Source organism: Impatiens glandulifera, chromosome 4 (genome assembly GCF_907164915.1).
Source record: "Impatiens glandulifera chromosome 4, dImpGla2.1, whole genome shotgun sequence".
Taxonomy (NCBI): domain Eukaryota; kingdom Viridiplantae; phylum Streptophyta; class Magnoliopsida; order Ericales; family Balsaminaceae; genus Impatiens; species Impatiens glandulifera.
Window position 1 is genome coordinate 14,140,957 of NC_061865.1, and position 15,373 is coordinate 14,156,329.

General features: G+C 34.7%; 2 protein-coding genes across 5 annotated transcripts; one reads left to right on the forward strand and one right to left on the reverse strand.

Moving 5' to 3' along the window:
- The first annotated feature begins 5,785 nt into the window (after positions 1–5,785).
- On the forward strand, positions 5,786–7,687 carry LOC124935922 (EKC/KEOPS complex subunit bud32). 3 transcript variants are annotated; one of them, XM_047476362.1, is made up of 7 exons: positions 5,786–5,872; positions 6,103–6,168; positions 6,261–6,374; positions 6,455–6,736; positions 6,941–7,054; positions 7,144–7,216; positions 7,313–7,687. In XM_047476362.1, the coding sequence occupies exons 2-7, from the start codon at positions 6,109–6,111 to the stop codon at positions 7,348–7,350; spliced, it is 681 nt and encodes a 226-aa protein (XP_047332318.1). In that variant the 5' UTR covers positions 5,786–5,872; positions 6,103–6,108; the 3' UTR covers positions 7,351–7,687. The 3 variants fall into 3 exon arrangements, with proteins under 3 accessions (XP_047332318.1, XP_047332320.1, XP_047332319.1); XM_047476364.1 differs by having other exon boundaries at positions 5,793–5,861; XM_047476363.1 differs by having other exon boundaries at positions 5,796–5,864; positions 6,101–6,168.
- A 374-nt stretch (positions 7,688–8,061) lies between these two features.
- On the reverse strand, positions 8,062–10,945 carry LOC124936934 (zinc finger protein CONSTANS-LIKE 9-like). Of its 2 annotated transcripts, none has more exons than XM_047477464.1 (5): positions 10,758–10,944; positions 9,807–10,453; positions 9,266–9,460; positions 8,855–9,117; positions 8,062–8,756 (listed from the first exon to the last, which is right to left on the reverse strand). In XM_047477464.1, the coding sequence occupies exons 2-5, from the start codon at positions 10,380–10,382 to the stop codon at positions 8,627–8,629; spliced, it is 1,164 nt and encodes a 387-aa protein (XP_047333420.1). In that variant the 5' UTR covers positions 10,383–10,453; positions 10,758–10,944; the 3' UTR covers positions 8,062–8,626. The 2 variants fall into 2 exon arrangements, with proteins under 2 accessions (XP_047333420.1, XP_047333421.1); XM_047477465.1 differs by having other exon boundaries at positions 8,620–8,756; positions 8,847–9,117; positions 10,758–10,945.
- Between the last annotated feature and the right edge of the window lie 4,428 nt (positions 10,946–15,373).

The following is a 15,373-nucleotide window of genomic DNA, read 5'->3' on the forward strand; positions in this document are numbered from 1 at the left end:
CCACGATGAAAGGGCCTTCATACCGCCTCACCAGTCCCTTGTGAACTTGTGAAAAGCGTCTCCCTTGATGAAGGAGGAGTTTTACCATCACTTGGTCTCCTTCTTCGAACTCCAAGTGCCTTCTCTTCTTGTCCGCCCATTTCTTCATTCTTTTGGCGGCCTTGGCGAGGTGGGCTCGTACTATGTCAGCTTCCTCATGCCATCCTTTGGCGAACTTAAAGGCCGTAGGACTTGGGCCTTTGTATCCCATCGCCAAAGTGTGTGGAGTTAAGGGTTGTTGACCTGTAGCTATCTCAAAGGGACTTCCCCCTGTTGATTCACTTTTTTGTAGATTGTATGAAAATTGGGCTATGTCAAGCAATTTTGTCCAGTCTTTTTGGTTGGCGCTCACGTAGTGCCTTAAGAACAACTCAAGTAAGGCGTTCACCCTTTCTGTTTGTCCGTCGGTTTGCGGGTGAAAGCTAGTTGAGAAGTTGAGTTCGGATCCCATAAGCTTGAACAACTCCATCCAAAACCTTCCAGTGAAGCGAGTATCTCGGTCGCTCACAATGGATTTTGGAATGCCCCAATATTTCATCACATACTTGAAAAATGATCGAGCTGCATCTTCAGCCGTGAACTTTGTCGTCATGGGGATGAACACTCCGTATTTGCTAAATCGATCCATCACAACCATTATGTTGCTACACCCATCAGACTTGGGTAGGCAAGTGATGAAGTCCATGGAAATGCTTTCCCAAGGTCTCTCCGGGGTTGGCAATGGCTCTAGCAATCCCGCAGTCTTGTGTTGATCCACTTTATCTTGTTGACACACAAGACACGTCTTAACATAGACTTCAATGTCGTCTCTCATCTGAGGCCAATAATACCCATGTTCTACTAGCGCCAATGTACGATGTGTTCCTGGATGTCCAGCCCATCTTGAGTCGTGACACTCCTTTAGAATGGCTTTCCTTAATCCTTCCCACCTTGGTACATAGATTCTATCTCCTTTGGTAATGAGTATTCCATCTCTTATCCAAAATTGGCGAGTCTTCCCTTTCTCTGCCAATTCTTTTAAACTCTTGGCTTGTGGGTCGTGCTCAATTCCTTCCTTGATTTGATCTACTAAAGGAAAATTAGCACTTGTGATTGCGGCTAACTCCGCCTTCCTACTCAGGGCGTCTGCTACCAAGTTGGCTTTTCCCGGTTTATACTCCATAATGAAGTCGAACTCTGCGAGAAAAGCTTGCCACCTTGCTTGTTTTGGAGTTAACTTCTTTTGAGTGAGGAAATAACTTGTTGCCACATTGTCGGTCTTCACGACAAACTTAGCCCCCAACAAGTAGTGTCTCCATGTTCGCAAGCAATGGACAACCGCAGTCATCTCCTTTTCTTGGACAGTGTACCGACGTTCCGCATCATTGAGCTTGCGACTCTCATAGGCGACGGGGTGTCCCTCTTGCATCAACACTCCACCAAGGGCGAAATCTGAGGCATCTGTGTGGATTTCGTAAGCCATGGTGTGGTTTGGTAGTACCAACACGGGTTCCTCCATCACTGCCTGTTTCAGCTTCTCAAAGGCCTCGTTGCATCTCGTATCCCAATTCCACGACTTATTCTTTTTTAATAGGTCCGTTAATGGGGATGCGATCGATGAATACCCCTTTATAAACTTCCGATAGTAATTGATAAGGCTGAGGAAAGATCGCAGCTCAGTAACCTTCCTCGGTGGATTCCACTCTTCAATGGCTCGCACCTTGGCCTTGTCCATCCGGAGTTGACCTCTTCCCACAATATGCCCCAAGAACATCACTTCTGGCCTTGCGAATTCACACTTCTCTTTCTTGACGAACAACTCATTTTCCCTTAATACCTGGAAAACTTGTTGTAGGTGTTGTAGATGATCCTCCAATGTTCTGCTATATATGACAATATCGTCTAGGTACACCACAACAAACTTGTCCAGGAAAGGTTGGAAGACTCGATTCATCAAGGTACAGAATGTAGCAGGAGCATTCGTCAAACCAAAAGGCATAACTAAGAACTCAAAAGATCCATACCTCGTAACACATGCGGTTTTGGGCTCGTCTCCTTCCGCTATTCTTACTTGGTAGTACCCCGACCGTAGATCCAATTTTGTAAACCACTTCGCATCACCAAGTTGGTCGAACAAGTCAGCAATCAACGGGATATGGTACTTGTTCTTTATCGTCAACTTGTTGAGAGCTCGGTAATCAATGCACATTCGAAGCGACTCATCTTGCTTCTTTTGGAAAAGTACTGGTGCTCCATAAGGTGCTTTGGACGGCTTGATATAGCCCGCGTCCAACAGCTCCTTTAATTGCTTCCTCAGCTCCTCCAATTCGGGGGGTGCCATGCGATAAGGGACCGCTGCTGGTGGTTTAGTACCTTCGGCTAACTCTATTTTGTGGTCCACCTCTCTCTTCGGAGGGAGTTTCTTTGGCAGCTCAGCGGGCATTACGTCTTGAAACCTCTCTAGAACCTTCGTGACTTCTAGAGGTGTCTTCTCTTGGGACACGCTTTTCTCATCTTCCTTCAGGCTAACAAGGAAAGTTGTACGAGCTTTCTTCATGCCTTTTGAGAGTTGAATGGCAGAAAGCTGTCTAGCTTCTATCTTGCCTTCCCTTGTTAAAGGAATCATGCAAGTATTGCCTTGCTCTAGAATGCACATACTATTTGCAAAAGGAAGTGGGAAAGCATTTACCTTGTCTAGAAACTCTATGCCAAGGACCATTTTGTGATCGTCCATGTCAACAATGGAAAAGTCTAAGACTCCAGTCCATTCTCCCAAGTTGACTCTTACATCACGAGCAACGCCATGTGTCGCACTTGGTGCCGAATTGACCGCTTTCAGCCACCCCTTCTCTTTGGTGTAATCGATCCCCAATCTTTCCGCCTCTTTTGCCTCTAGAAAGTTACTGTTGGCTCCCGTGTCCAATAAAGCTTTAACCGTGTGGTTTCCCACTTTAGTTTCCACGAACAATCGTCCCTTCTTCGCGGATTTTGGTTCTTCGAACTTGGCTTTGATAGAACTGAGGAGATGTAGCGACCCCAATCGCGCCTCTTCATGAAGGCGTTCCTGCTCCTCCAATAATGCAGATAGTTTGTTTTTCGTGGGGCATTCTCTTGCTTTATGTGGTCCTTCGCAAAAGAAGCATTTTATTCGGGGTCTCTCCCCACTTTTCTCGTCCTGATCTCCACTATTGGGTTTGGGGAACTTAGATGGAGCTTCCCTATTGTGAAAACGATCTCTACCGTTCTTCCCCTTATCGCTCCTGTCGTGGGTCGATTTTGTGTTGTCTTGTCTTCGCATTTCAACTAGAGATTCAGCCACAGCAATGGCGGTGTTTAGATCTTGGACGCCACGCCGTTCTAACTCTAGTTTAGCCCACATTTGTAGACCATCGGTGAAGGCAAACAAAGCTTCTTCGTCCGAGTAGTTGGGGATCTCAAGGAGAGTGGCAATGAATTCCTTGACGTATTCCTTGATACTCCCCCTATGTGAGAGTCGCCGCAACTTGGCTCTTGCCTCTCGAATAGCATTTTCAGGATAAAACTGCCTCTTGAGTTCTTCCTTGAATTCGGTCCACGTGTTAATAGAACACGTACCTCTTTCTATGTCGCTACTCCTTCGCCTCCACCATAACATTGCGGTGTCTTCCAAGTAGGTCGTGGCAGTATCTATCTTCCTCGCCTCTTCTATCAGGCCGAGTGCTTTGAAGTACTGGTCCAGACCCCATAAGAAATTATCAATCTCTTTCGCATTCCTCTCGCCTAAATACGCTTTAGGCCTTGGAACATCTATCCTTGTCGGATTGGGGACTCCAACAGGCGCACGTCCGCACTCTTGCGCAACCGCCTTTTTGAGTAACGCCACATCCTCTTCGGTGGCTTGTAGTTTAGATGACATTACCTCGAGTTTCTCGGTCAAGGTATTGATTTCACCAATGAGGGTTTTCTCCATGATCTGAGCCTGCTCTTGACATTTTGACAAGCCCTCGTTTAGGGCACCTTGCATTCCTTCCCGAAGCTCGTCTCTCTCTTTCTCAAGCTCGGCAATGCGTTCCTCTAGGTCCCCAACATTATCTTGTCCATACGCCATTGTGAGTTCTACCTTCTCCAGCCTGGCGATAATGTCAACGATAGCGTCCCTTGATCTCTCTCTTTCTTTAGTAGCTTTGGATCCTCCCGTTTGAACTTTGCGAGAGATCCTACCATCTTCTCCGGTCCCGTGGGGAAGATTCTCTACTTCATCCACGACCTTTGAACTTTCATCCGATCTCTTCGTCATTTCCGCTCTGATACCAATTGTCACGGACTTGGTCTTTTCTCCAACGAACCGTGCGGCACTAGTTATTATCTTCGTAAGATCAATAACTAGTCAGCCTTTCTCAATGCAACACTTGAATAAACACAAGAACTTTTAGAGAGAGAAAGTAATTATATTGATAAAATACTTGATGCTTTACAAAGGTATACCTCAAAGGTATTTATAGTGTTAATCTCAACTACTACATTAATTACCCAACTACCTCATTAGTGGTGTACTAGCCAACCACCACAATAATGAGTTACTATCTAACTACCACCCTAATAACCACCACCACATTAAATGACTCACAAGGCATTCTAGCTTTCTAGAATGTTCTTTGGTTTGGGCCTTCATGAGTGATTAAGCCTCTTGGGTTAGCTGGTAAGGGGGCCATGACAACGTACACGTACACGTACGTACACACACGTACACACACGTACACACACGCGCGTACACGTACACGTACACGTACACGTACACGTACACGTACACGTACACGTACACGTACACGTACACGTACACGTACACGTACACGTACACGTACACGTACACGTACACGTACACGTACACGTACACGTACACGTACACGTACACTCTCCAACAAATGCATATATCTTTTTATACTTTTTAAAAACTATTTTTTTTTAATTTAGTCCTTTACTGAAATTTATATATTTTATTTTTATATAATTTATTTATATGTTTACTTTTTTGTTTTTATCCTATACTTTTACATATTATAAATGAATAAAATGATAAAAGTTAAAAAATAACCAAACAATTTTATTAAAATAAAATACAAAGAGGGAGAAAATATAAAACAATAATTCATTATACCGTTTGTATGGTTTTTTTAACAATATTTATTTTGAAATAATTTATATGATTGTAGTGTAATTTGCATTTAATTAATAATGTTTAATTTTTTTTAATAATATTTGTTTCGATATAATTTTTTTTGCTCATGTAGTGTAATTTGCGTTTATTAGTGATGTTTAATTTATTTTTTTATATGTATAAATTATTGATTTATAATTAATTTTATTATAATTTTATCTAATTGAATGAAAAAAAATATTGGAGTTAAATTTATAAAGTTGATAAATATATATATATATATTATTGAAAAAAAATATAGGAATTTTATTTTTTTGATATGTATATATTATTATTGAAAAAGTTACAAAATTAGTATAAAAATGAATATTATGAAAATATTTATTTGAGTACGAGAAATGTGAATGAATTTTTGAGGTGTAGAATTCCTATTTAAGATAACATACACATAATACATTTTGAGTTTAAGAACAAAGTTGTAGGTAGAAAATGGCCTAAAATATAATAATATCTCATATTATATTTTTTCATATAATAAATGTTTATAAATATATTTTAAATATTTCAATTAATAAAAAAAAAAAAAAAAACTAAGCCCCGAGTTAGAAAATTAAGGCCGAAATTGACCCCAAAAAAATATAGACCTAAATTACTGAAGGAAAGAGGCAGACAGCGCAAGGAAAAGGGCGGCTGTCAGGAAGAAGAAGAAGAAGAAGCAAGGTTTCTCTCTCTATCTCTCTTGGTAGAACAGAATTTGACCTGGGTTTGTGTCTGATTTTAATTTTCCAATCGCTATGTCGTTGATAATAAGTGATTTTTGGTAATAACAAAAAATGGTTCTTCACCATCTTAGTATGATTAAGTCAGGTTTAATAGTCTCATAAGCTTGAGAATGTTTCAATTTTTACGAACTACAGTTACAAATTTGAAAATTCGAATACATTCCGCAGGTCATCATGGAGATTAAGGAAGGAGGTAATGGTGCCTTAGTTCTTCTCAAGCAAGGTGCTGAAGCTGTAAGTTCTGATTTTCATCAACACCCAATATGTTTTCTCCTCATTTCTGTTAATTCATTTCATCTTTCTCTGTTTTCAACCATTTTCCTTAGAGGGTTTTTGAGTCTAATTTCGTTGGAAGGAGATCTGTTGTTAAGGAACGTTTCTCTAAGAAGTACAGACACCCTTCTTTGGATTCAAAACTCACTAGTAAACGTCTGAATGCGGTTGGTATTTCTGAACTTTCTTCTTTGTTTCTTATCCCATTTCTCTATATGTTTGTTTACATTGAAACTTGGTCTTATAGGAAGCTAGATGCACAACGAAAGCTAGACGACTTGGGGTGCCTACACCTGCTCTTTATGCTGTTGATCCTGTGCTGCACACATTGACATTTGAATTTGTAGAGGGCCCATCTGTGAAAGATGTGTTCTTGAACTTTGGATTAAATGGTGTTGTTGATGAAGAAAGAATGGATGATATTGCCATTCAGATTGGTGTTGCAATTGCCAAGCTTCATGATGGTGGTTTGATTCATGGTGATTTGACCACATCAAACATGTTGATTCGCCTTGACACTAATCAATTGGTTAGTTAGTTTTTTCTTTTATTTGAAAACTAGGGTTTATTTCCTTTATGAAGTTAGCACGATCCTCATTTCAATTAGGACGTTCTTAGTAGGAATTGAATCTGAAAACCAGGGTTACTTAGTTGGAAATGATACAGAAAATTGACAGTTTTTCTCTAGATTCAAAAACAGTTTTAGTATTTTAGTATCTTCATATTTTCACAGGTTCTCATTGACTTCGGTTTGAGCTTCACCTCCACACTTCCGGAAGATAAAGCTGTCGACTTATATGTCCTTGAACGAGCTTTACTCTCTATGCATTCTTCATGTGGAAATGTGGTAAGGCCAAGAAATGTGATTTTGGGTTACAACATCGAGTAATAATTATAAATGATGCATTTGTTTAAATTATCTTTGTTGTTGTATAGATGGATAAAATACTAAGTGCATATAGGAAGGCATCAAAGCAATGGTCGTCTACAGTTAACAAGCTTGCTCAAGGTTTGGTTCTTCCCCAATCAATACTTCTTAATTCAGTTGTTTATTTTTTTGACTTTTGAATGTTTTCTCTTTCTGATGATTAACTACTCTATTCAGTCCGACAACGAGGTAGGAAACGTACCATGATTGGTTGAGGGTTCTTCAACATCGCGAAGGTTACTCTCCTTACAAGATTGTTTTACTCATGATGGAAATCCATGTGCTTTCTACATTGCATTTAAGTTAATTGTCTACTTAAATTTTAGGCCTTAATGTAACATACCATATTGCTCCAATTTGAAAACACTTTTTTTGCTTCTGAATCTGGATTCGAGATTGATTGGTAAAACCGTCAAAAAAAATCATGTCTGTGTCATAGTAAGTTCATAAGCATTTAATTTTTAAATGTGATATCATTTGGATTTAAGCATGTATGTGAACTTGATTGAAGTTATTATTCTTGTTGTAATGCTATTAGAATCTAAGTATTGAGCTTATTTATAAACAATACATTAGTGAATTTGTAGATTTTGGTGTGTGAAATATATATTTTTGGTTAATTAGTATCTTTTATATATATTAAACACACCACATAGGATTCTTCTTTTGAGATAACAAAACAAACATTAAGGGTATATATTATTTTGAAAAACCGACTTAACAGTTTGACATATTTTTCGATAAAATATTATTTGAACCGCCCTAACTACGATTCATAACCTAATATTGTCGGTAACAATAACTTTCTATTAACACCCACAGTCATGACATAACCCCGCTTTTATTTATGAAATGTCTCTTAAGTCGACTCATTAAAGATGAAAGGAAGATATATTTAGTTTATTAATTATGAGATTCATAATCTGAATTGACAAAAGTCATTCTCTTGGATAATAATAACATTTCATGCTAGTAGTTAACTTACTCATAATAATAATACAGAGAATCTGGACTTAATGTCATCTACCATATTACAAACACAGTATAATTATATATATATAATCATAATAATCTTAAGAAAAAGGACAATAATTCTCGACCTAACCTGGCAAATGAATTTCGACAAACCGGCACCATCTAGGCTTCATGATAGGCAAGGTGCCGAGACAAAAACAAGAACAAATAATATCGCAACTATAGAATACAACATACTACATTACATTACATGGGCAAAGATCATTGTAAAGTCATGAAGCCATCGATTTTTTGCCATTTTTCTTTTTTTTTACATAGATTGATCGCGCCAAACTTACTTTTGGCTGAAAAGACAAACAAGAATGCTGAGAGTCTGTTGTCGTGGTATTCGGTCTCCAGTTTCTCTAGATAACATTCACTGATAGATCAACAAAAATAGGAGCCATGGCAAGAGGAATAATATAGCAAAAACTCCTCATCTCTCAGATTTCTGTGTTTACTTACATTAATCTCCACTCAAAAGCTTCTTGTGTGGATCAAGGGATCGTAATCGTAAACATCCCCAGACTTCACAAACCTCCCCTTCACGCGTTTCCTTACATCAGCTCTCGCCTTACGAGAGGCATATCTTACCCTCTTGTCAAACCTGTTATAACCCACAAGACCACCAGAATTAACCATAACTTCAGATTTGACAAGAAAAAAAGAGAGAAAAAAAAGGAAAAGTGGACTATACTTGCTTACTTGCGCATTTTCTTCTTTTCCTTGTAACGAATAACAGCATTAGTCCTATCGGCAGAAGGTACAGAACTTTCAGGACATGGAGGAAACCATGGAGGCCCTCCCATGGGAAGAATCGACGAAGCACCACAGTCCTGATAATCACCAGCAGTACTCTCTCCAGTAAGACCAGAAAAGGAAATGTTAGAATGGGCTTGTTTGCCAAAACAGTTAACTGGCTCCGTTTTAGAGCTCATCACAGAATCTGCAGAGGCTGCATATGATCCCTGAGAAACAAAAACATTATGATGCATTTCAATTGCCCAATTATCAAAATCAAATTTCAGATTAAAAGCTTCAATAAATGAATCAAGACAGCAATCTCTACGCCTTTGTTTCTTTGTAATATAAGAAAAGAAGAAAAAAGATGAGTACCTCAGCGAGATAATGACCTTGAGAGTTCAAGTCAGCAGACATATCCATGTTAAAGAAGCTGGACATTCCAGGATTATCATAGGGAGTAGCAAAAAGTTCATCGTAGTCTTCAATGGACAAGTCAATTTCATCAATATTGAAATCATAGAACTTATCATCTCCACTTAAAGCAGGTGCTTTAGTTCCAGAATATATCTGCACCAAATAGAAAGGAACATGTCAATCTGTTTTTGCACTGTGGTTTGTCTGGCTCCTAAAGATTGGGTTTTTATGAATAGAAAAGAAAAAAATTCATTTCAACTTTGTATAAATGTCCATTCGTTGTTTGGGTCTACGAGAAACCTGGGAGCAAGAGTTTTTGGTTCCAAACATAAAAGATAAGAAATTTGAAAGGAGATTAAAGAATGTGTTATTTTGTATGGAGTGCTTAGTTTGATTTTTTTGTAGAAGTATAACTAGTAATAGTTACAATTTCATGTCTTAGTAACATTTTTTTTTCAAAAAATCTCAGAAGAGATGTGAGAAAACATCAACAAAATACCTTGGATGAAATTGGATTTGAAATAAGATGTTCTGCATCATCTTGTAGATTATTGCTTGGTAGATGAAGAGAAGAGGATCCTATCCAACTATTCAATTTATCGGAACGATCTCCATCATTTACATCAACAAGTCCAGAAGCATTGAGCCGATTGAGATCATTGCAGGTAGTCATGCCATTCTCAGTTAGGCTCATTGAACTCAGTTCCTTCACACAAGTAGAATTGTTTCCATACGGTAGATCTTGTACAAAAGGCCAGATTGAACACAACTCCGACGACGAAGGACAACCTGAATAAGAGTTAATCGCTTGCCTTCTACTAGCAGAAGGCGCAGTTATTAAACCAGAATGTTCAATCAAGTCACAATTCTGACAAAGGGAAACCCCCTGTTCAATACACCTAACAAATGCAGGCTGCGAATTGCATTTGTCACACAAAAGTGTCCTCGAGTGACGACGCGAAAGGGCATTCGCAGCATGAATATTCCGATCACACGATAAACATAAGCTAGCTGTATCTGACTTACAATATACCATAGACTTTTGCTCCCCACAGAAATCACACATGTATCCCATCTCTCTTTAGATATTTCGGTTATATGAACTCAGTTCATCAGTTTTTTTACACAAAGATCTTTGCAAGCAGCCTGTCAAAAATCAACAAAGAAAGTAACTTTATGAAAACCCAAAAGTTATTATCCATCAGAATCCATATGGAATCGAAACTGCAAACAAATCATGCTTTAAAACATATGGAAAACAGAATTAAGAACATGAAATTTCCACAAACACACACCCATCAACTATATCCAGTACAAATTTCAACTAAGATCATTTCTAACTTAACAAAAGATCAGATCAACAGCAGATAACATATATCTTGTTGAAATCACGACAAGAACAGTAAAAAAAGAGAAAAAAAAAAGAGAAAATTGGAGATGGAGAGCTTACAAAGCAAATTTCAGCCGGATTGAGATGATTTTGATAAGGTAGAAGTGAAGGAAAAGCTAGCTTAGAACAAGGATCGATCTTTCCAAAAGATTTATGTGGTGTGTGAGTTGAAGAAGGAAGAAGAAGAGAGGTGCTTGAGGGAAAGTCCTTCTGTGGACAGAATAGGAAAATAGTTAATTGAAAAAAAGGTGATAAAAAGTGCAGATAGAAAGAGATAAAAGGTAGACTCTGTGGCCCCCATACCTATTCTCTGCTATATCCTGATTCCTACACTTTTGGATAATCACCTTATTATTAGTGGGCCGTCTTTCATTTTTATTTATTTTTATTTAATAATCCCATTCATGTTTCATACCAATTACATTAATAGATTATCGAGTTTTTAGGTTTTCGAGAATAACGATTAACTCCCTTATCGACGGGTAATGAAATTATGTGAGGCTAGAAAATGAGATTTTTCAAAACGAATATCAGAAAGTATCATAATAATAACATCGAACGACTATTTTTTTTATGTAGAAAACTAGCATGACACTCCGTAACTATGAATTTCATAGTCATTTAAGAATCGAATTGTAACATTTGGTCTCTTAGGAATTTGACAACTACTTTTTTTTAATGTAAGAAGATAACATGACACCGGTTAATTCGATGCTGTCAGTACATGTAGTGTCTGTATCTCACTCATGAAGTGACACCTATACACAAAAATGAAGCATTACCTCTTTTATTTGTTGATTTTTTTTATATGTGGCGCTTTCTTAGTGGATACAAGCACTACATGTACTGGTAGCATCGAACTAACCCATGACACCCACAGGCCACAACCATGACTTTTACTTCCATTTAAGGCGTTTTAAGTGAAAATCAAACTGTAACCGTTGGTCTCTTGAATCAGAAGACTACTTCTTTTAATGTAAAAAGATAGCATGACATCCCACAACTATGTCTTTCAGTTTCATTTAAGACGTTCTAGGTATGTATCGAACCCGTAACTTTGGTCTTTTAACAAACAAATAGTCTACTAAAATATAATCGAGATAATAACTAAATATGTAGACGATGAGATATATATAGGGGTGTTCATCGGTTCGGTTTTCGGGTTCTTCGAATTTTCGGTTCGGGTTCTTCAAATTTTTATTTTTTTTAAGCAAATTCGAAAACCGAACCGATTTGAATAAATTCGAATTCGGTTTATTCGAATTCGGTAAATTCGAATTCGGTTCGAATTCGGTTCGAATTCGGTCGGATATTCGGTTTAGACTAAATATAAAACATCACCTACCCATAAGATAATTTTTTTTAAAAAGAGTTAACAAAATAAATAAGTTGTTAAAGAGATCTTATCTACTTAAATTATAAAAAAAATATAAATCACGCAAACTTAGCTTAACGCTAATATATATTCGACAATTAAACGACGAAAGTAAAATAGTGTCGCCGACGACAATATATGACGGTTGAGACGTGTTGATAACTAGAGAAATGGGAAAATGAATTAGGGATTATGGATTTAATGTAGGGATCTAGTAGGAGGTGCATGATAATTTAATATAAATATGTAATAAGTTATATAATATATAATAAAAATAAATAATAAAAATGAATTCGGTTTTCGGTTTGGTTTTCGAGTTGAAACCTAAACTCGAAACCAAAACAAAAACCCTATTTGAATTCGAATCGGTTTAAAATTCGATTCGAAAACCGAAAATGTATTTCGAATTCGGTTTATTCGAATTCGGTGAATTCGAATTCGGTCGGATATTCGGTTCAAACCAAATATTGAACACCCCTAGATATATATCATACTTCTTATTCAACCTGTATTCTATTAATTTTAAAATAAACAAGTTCAAAACTATATATATATATATATATATATATATATATATATATATATATATATATATATATATATATATATATATATATATATATATATATATATATATATATATATAATAACAATTTCAAAACAACATTTTTTATTAAATAAATAAACATAAAAATTACATTGATCTATCTATAAACATTAACTAATATTATAACCAGATATTTTTTGAATGAGTATAATGATTTAAAGGGGGATTACTAACCTAATATTTCATCATGATTACACCATCTAATTTTATTTAATATTATCAAGGAGAAACAAATTTAAAATATTAAATACTAAATACAAAAAGATCTGAGAATATTATTGTTTTCTAATTTATTATAAAATATCTCAACAAATAATATAAAATTAGGCAGATTTATGCCCTGTTTGTTTGTCAATAAAGAACAATCTCAATTATGGGACAAAGTAGCGTGGATCTCTAATCGAACATTTTATAGAGGCAAACATCATTTTCCTGGATATTTTTATTCTATTCTATACGGTTAAATATATCTAAGATAGGTATATTTTTTATTATTATTTCTTGAGTGGAAAATCTTTAAACAAACGATACACTAATATTGGCAAAAAGACAAAATTAACTAACATTGTTTGTGATTTTAGATATTATATTATTTTTTGGGCGGTCAAATTTAATAATTTGTTAAGATATTTTTTGGTTTGAGTATCTAGCTATATAAAATTAATAAATATATTATTGGACCACTGAAATAATACAGGCTGTTTGTTTTACAGCTCATCCAAACTGGCCCTTAGAGACACGTAGGCGGCGTGACTGTAAATATCCTAAAGCAGGCAGCCAGCTTTTCAGCATAGATTTCAGCACAAGCTCTGATTCATAATCTTACACGTGTTACCGTTTCCTTCGCATTTTAAAATTTAGATATTTTATTTATAGATTATTATGATTTGAATTATTTATAAATAAATTACTTTAATGGCTTGTTTGATGTTGATTATTTGGGGGATTTTTTGAAAAATATTATTTGATGTAACTGGTTATTATAATTTTTAATTAGTTTAATTATTATAATTTTTTATTTAAATTTTAAATTTTTAAAAGTAAAAATATTTTAATTAATGAAAGAAATGATTTGATAGTTAAAAAATAATAATTTTTCGACAAGAGTTTTAGATAAAAATTCTCAAATAACCCATATCAAAACTAACTCTAAAGTTCTTGTTCGAATTTGATAATTTAAATAATTCGGTTATTTAAATGATTTATGATGATTTTGAAGTGGGTATATTTTTGGTAAATTATATTAATATATAATGATTAAATAAATATTCATAATTTAAAATATTTTAGTATTTTGAATAATAAATTAAATGATATAATAAAGGAAATGGAGAATGATATGATATTTTTGAGTTTATAGATATTTAAATAACTTATACACAAAACTATGATATGGTTTTTATTTGAATTGTTTAGTGTTTGATTTTTTTTTTTATTTGACTTGTATTTGATTGAAAATAATATTTGTGTTCTTATTCCAAATACTATAAACATAAATAAAATTATAGCATTACTAATATATTTATTTTTCATGTTTTATATTAGAAAAAAATATGATCTAAACAATATCCCACTAAAATATCTAAATCAATGAGACGGGAAATAAAATCTCAAAGTAGAATGAGACAGAGATGATAAGTTTCGCATATATCCAATTGTCATCTTTAATCCTTATACAAACTAATACATCTATCAAGATGATAAATTTGTCAACCAAATTATTAAAATATATATTTTTTCATTAAATATTAATATTATATTTTTCACCAAATAATACAACTTTTTATAACTCATTATTAACAAAGTATTTAAATAATCTAAATTCAAACAAGTTTATTGAAATAACCTAAATCCAAACAAGGACTAAATGATTATTTAGATAGTTTGTTAACCACTATTATGAGTCATGACATTGATTGCAGCCAATATATATCAGCCTACACAAATATCTCTTTCAACCGAATATTTTATTTTAAATAATTCATCATTTATTATAAATATTCTTATTAATTAAATATTTTTATTATTTTTTTCAAAAGATTATATATATCTTCTTTACTAAAAAATCCAAATAATTGACTTTGAATAATATATATGACCAAACAAATTTATTTGGAAAACAACATATTAATTATGTAAATATCCCAATAACGAATAAGTCCAACATCTCCAAAGCATTCATTTTCTTAATTAGCCCCTGAACTTTTCATCTTTTTCAATATTGACTACAAAGTCTCTATTATAGTTTGATTTCTTCTCCCAAAAGTCCTGTTTATCTAATATGGTTAGTGAATTTTTGTTATGTTCAATTTTGATTATATACTTATTATTTTGATTATTGTTTCCCAAATATTTTTAATTTCTTCAAATTCAACTTTAATTTTTTCATACTATATAATTTCAATCAAAAGTTTTAATTTTAATAATACAATTTTTCATACAATTCAATATTTAGCCATAACTCACAAAAATAATACAAAGACACTGATAAAATCTAAAAATCTAGGAACCAGACTAATTTTTTTTATGGTGGAAAATAAAATATTTTGATCTTGTTTTTATTTCATTTAATTGAAAATAAAATAACAATTAAACATTTTTCAAAACATCAAAATATTAGATTGTCTAGAATCTAGATATACTCTTTTTGGTAGGCCTCTTTTTCAATGGATAGGCCACTAGAGTGGTGGTCAA

What these genes read in the sequence shown, in the direction of transcription:
- LOC124936934 (XM_047477464.1), bottom strand. Translation starts at nt 10,382, where the DNA reads ATGGGATACATGTGTGATTTCTGTGGGGAGCAAAAGTCTATGGTATAT. An exon ending in CAAATCCAATTTCATCCAAG is followed by an intron (nt 9,461 to 9,806) that starts GTATTTTGTTGA and finishes TATTTGGTGCAG; the next exon opens with ATATATTCTGGAACTAAAGC. An exon ending in AAGGTCATTATCTCGCTGAG is followed by an intron (nt 9,118 to 9,265) that starts GTACTCATCTTT and finishes TTTGTTTCTCAG; the next exon opens with GGATCATATGCAGCCTCTGC.
- LOC124935922 (XM_047476362.1), top strand. Translation starts at nt 6,109, where the DNA reads ATGGAGATTAAGGAAGGAGGTAATGGTGCCTTAGTTCTTCTCAAGCAA. An exon ending in CTAGTAAACGTCTGAATGCG is followed by an intron (nt 6,375 to 6,454) that starts GTTGGTATTTCT and finishes TTGGTCTTATAG; the next exon opens with GAAGCTAGATGCACAACGAA. An exon ending in AGTTAACAAGCTTGCTCAAG is followed by an intron (nt 7,217 to 7,312) that starts GTTTGGTTCTTC and finishes TACTCTATTCAG; the next exon opens with TCCGACAACGAGGTAGGAAA.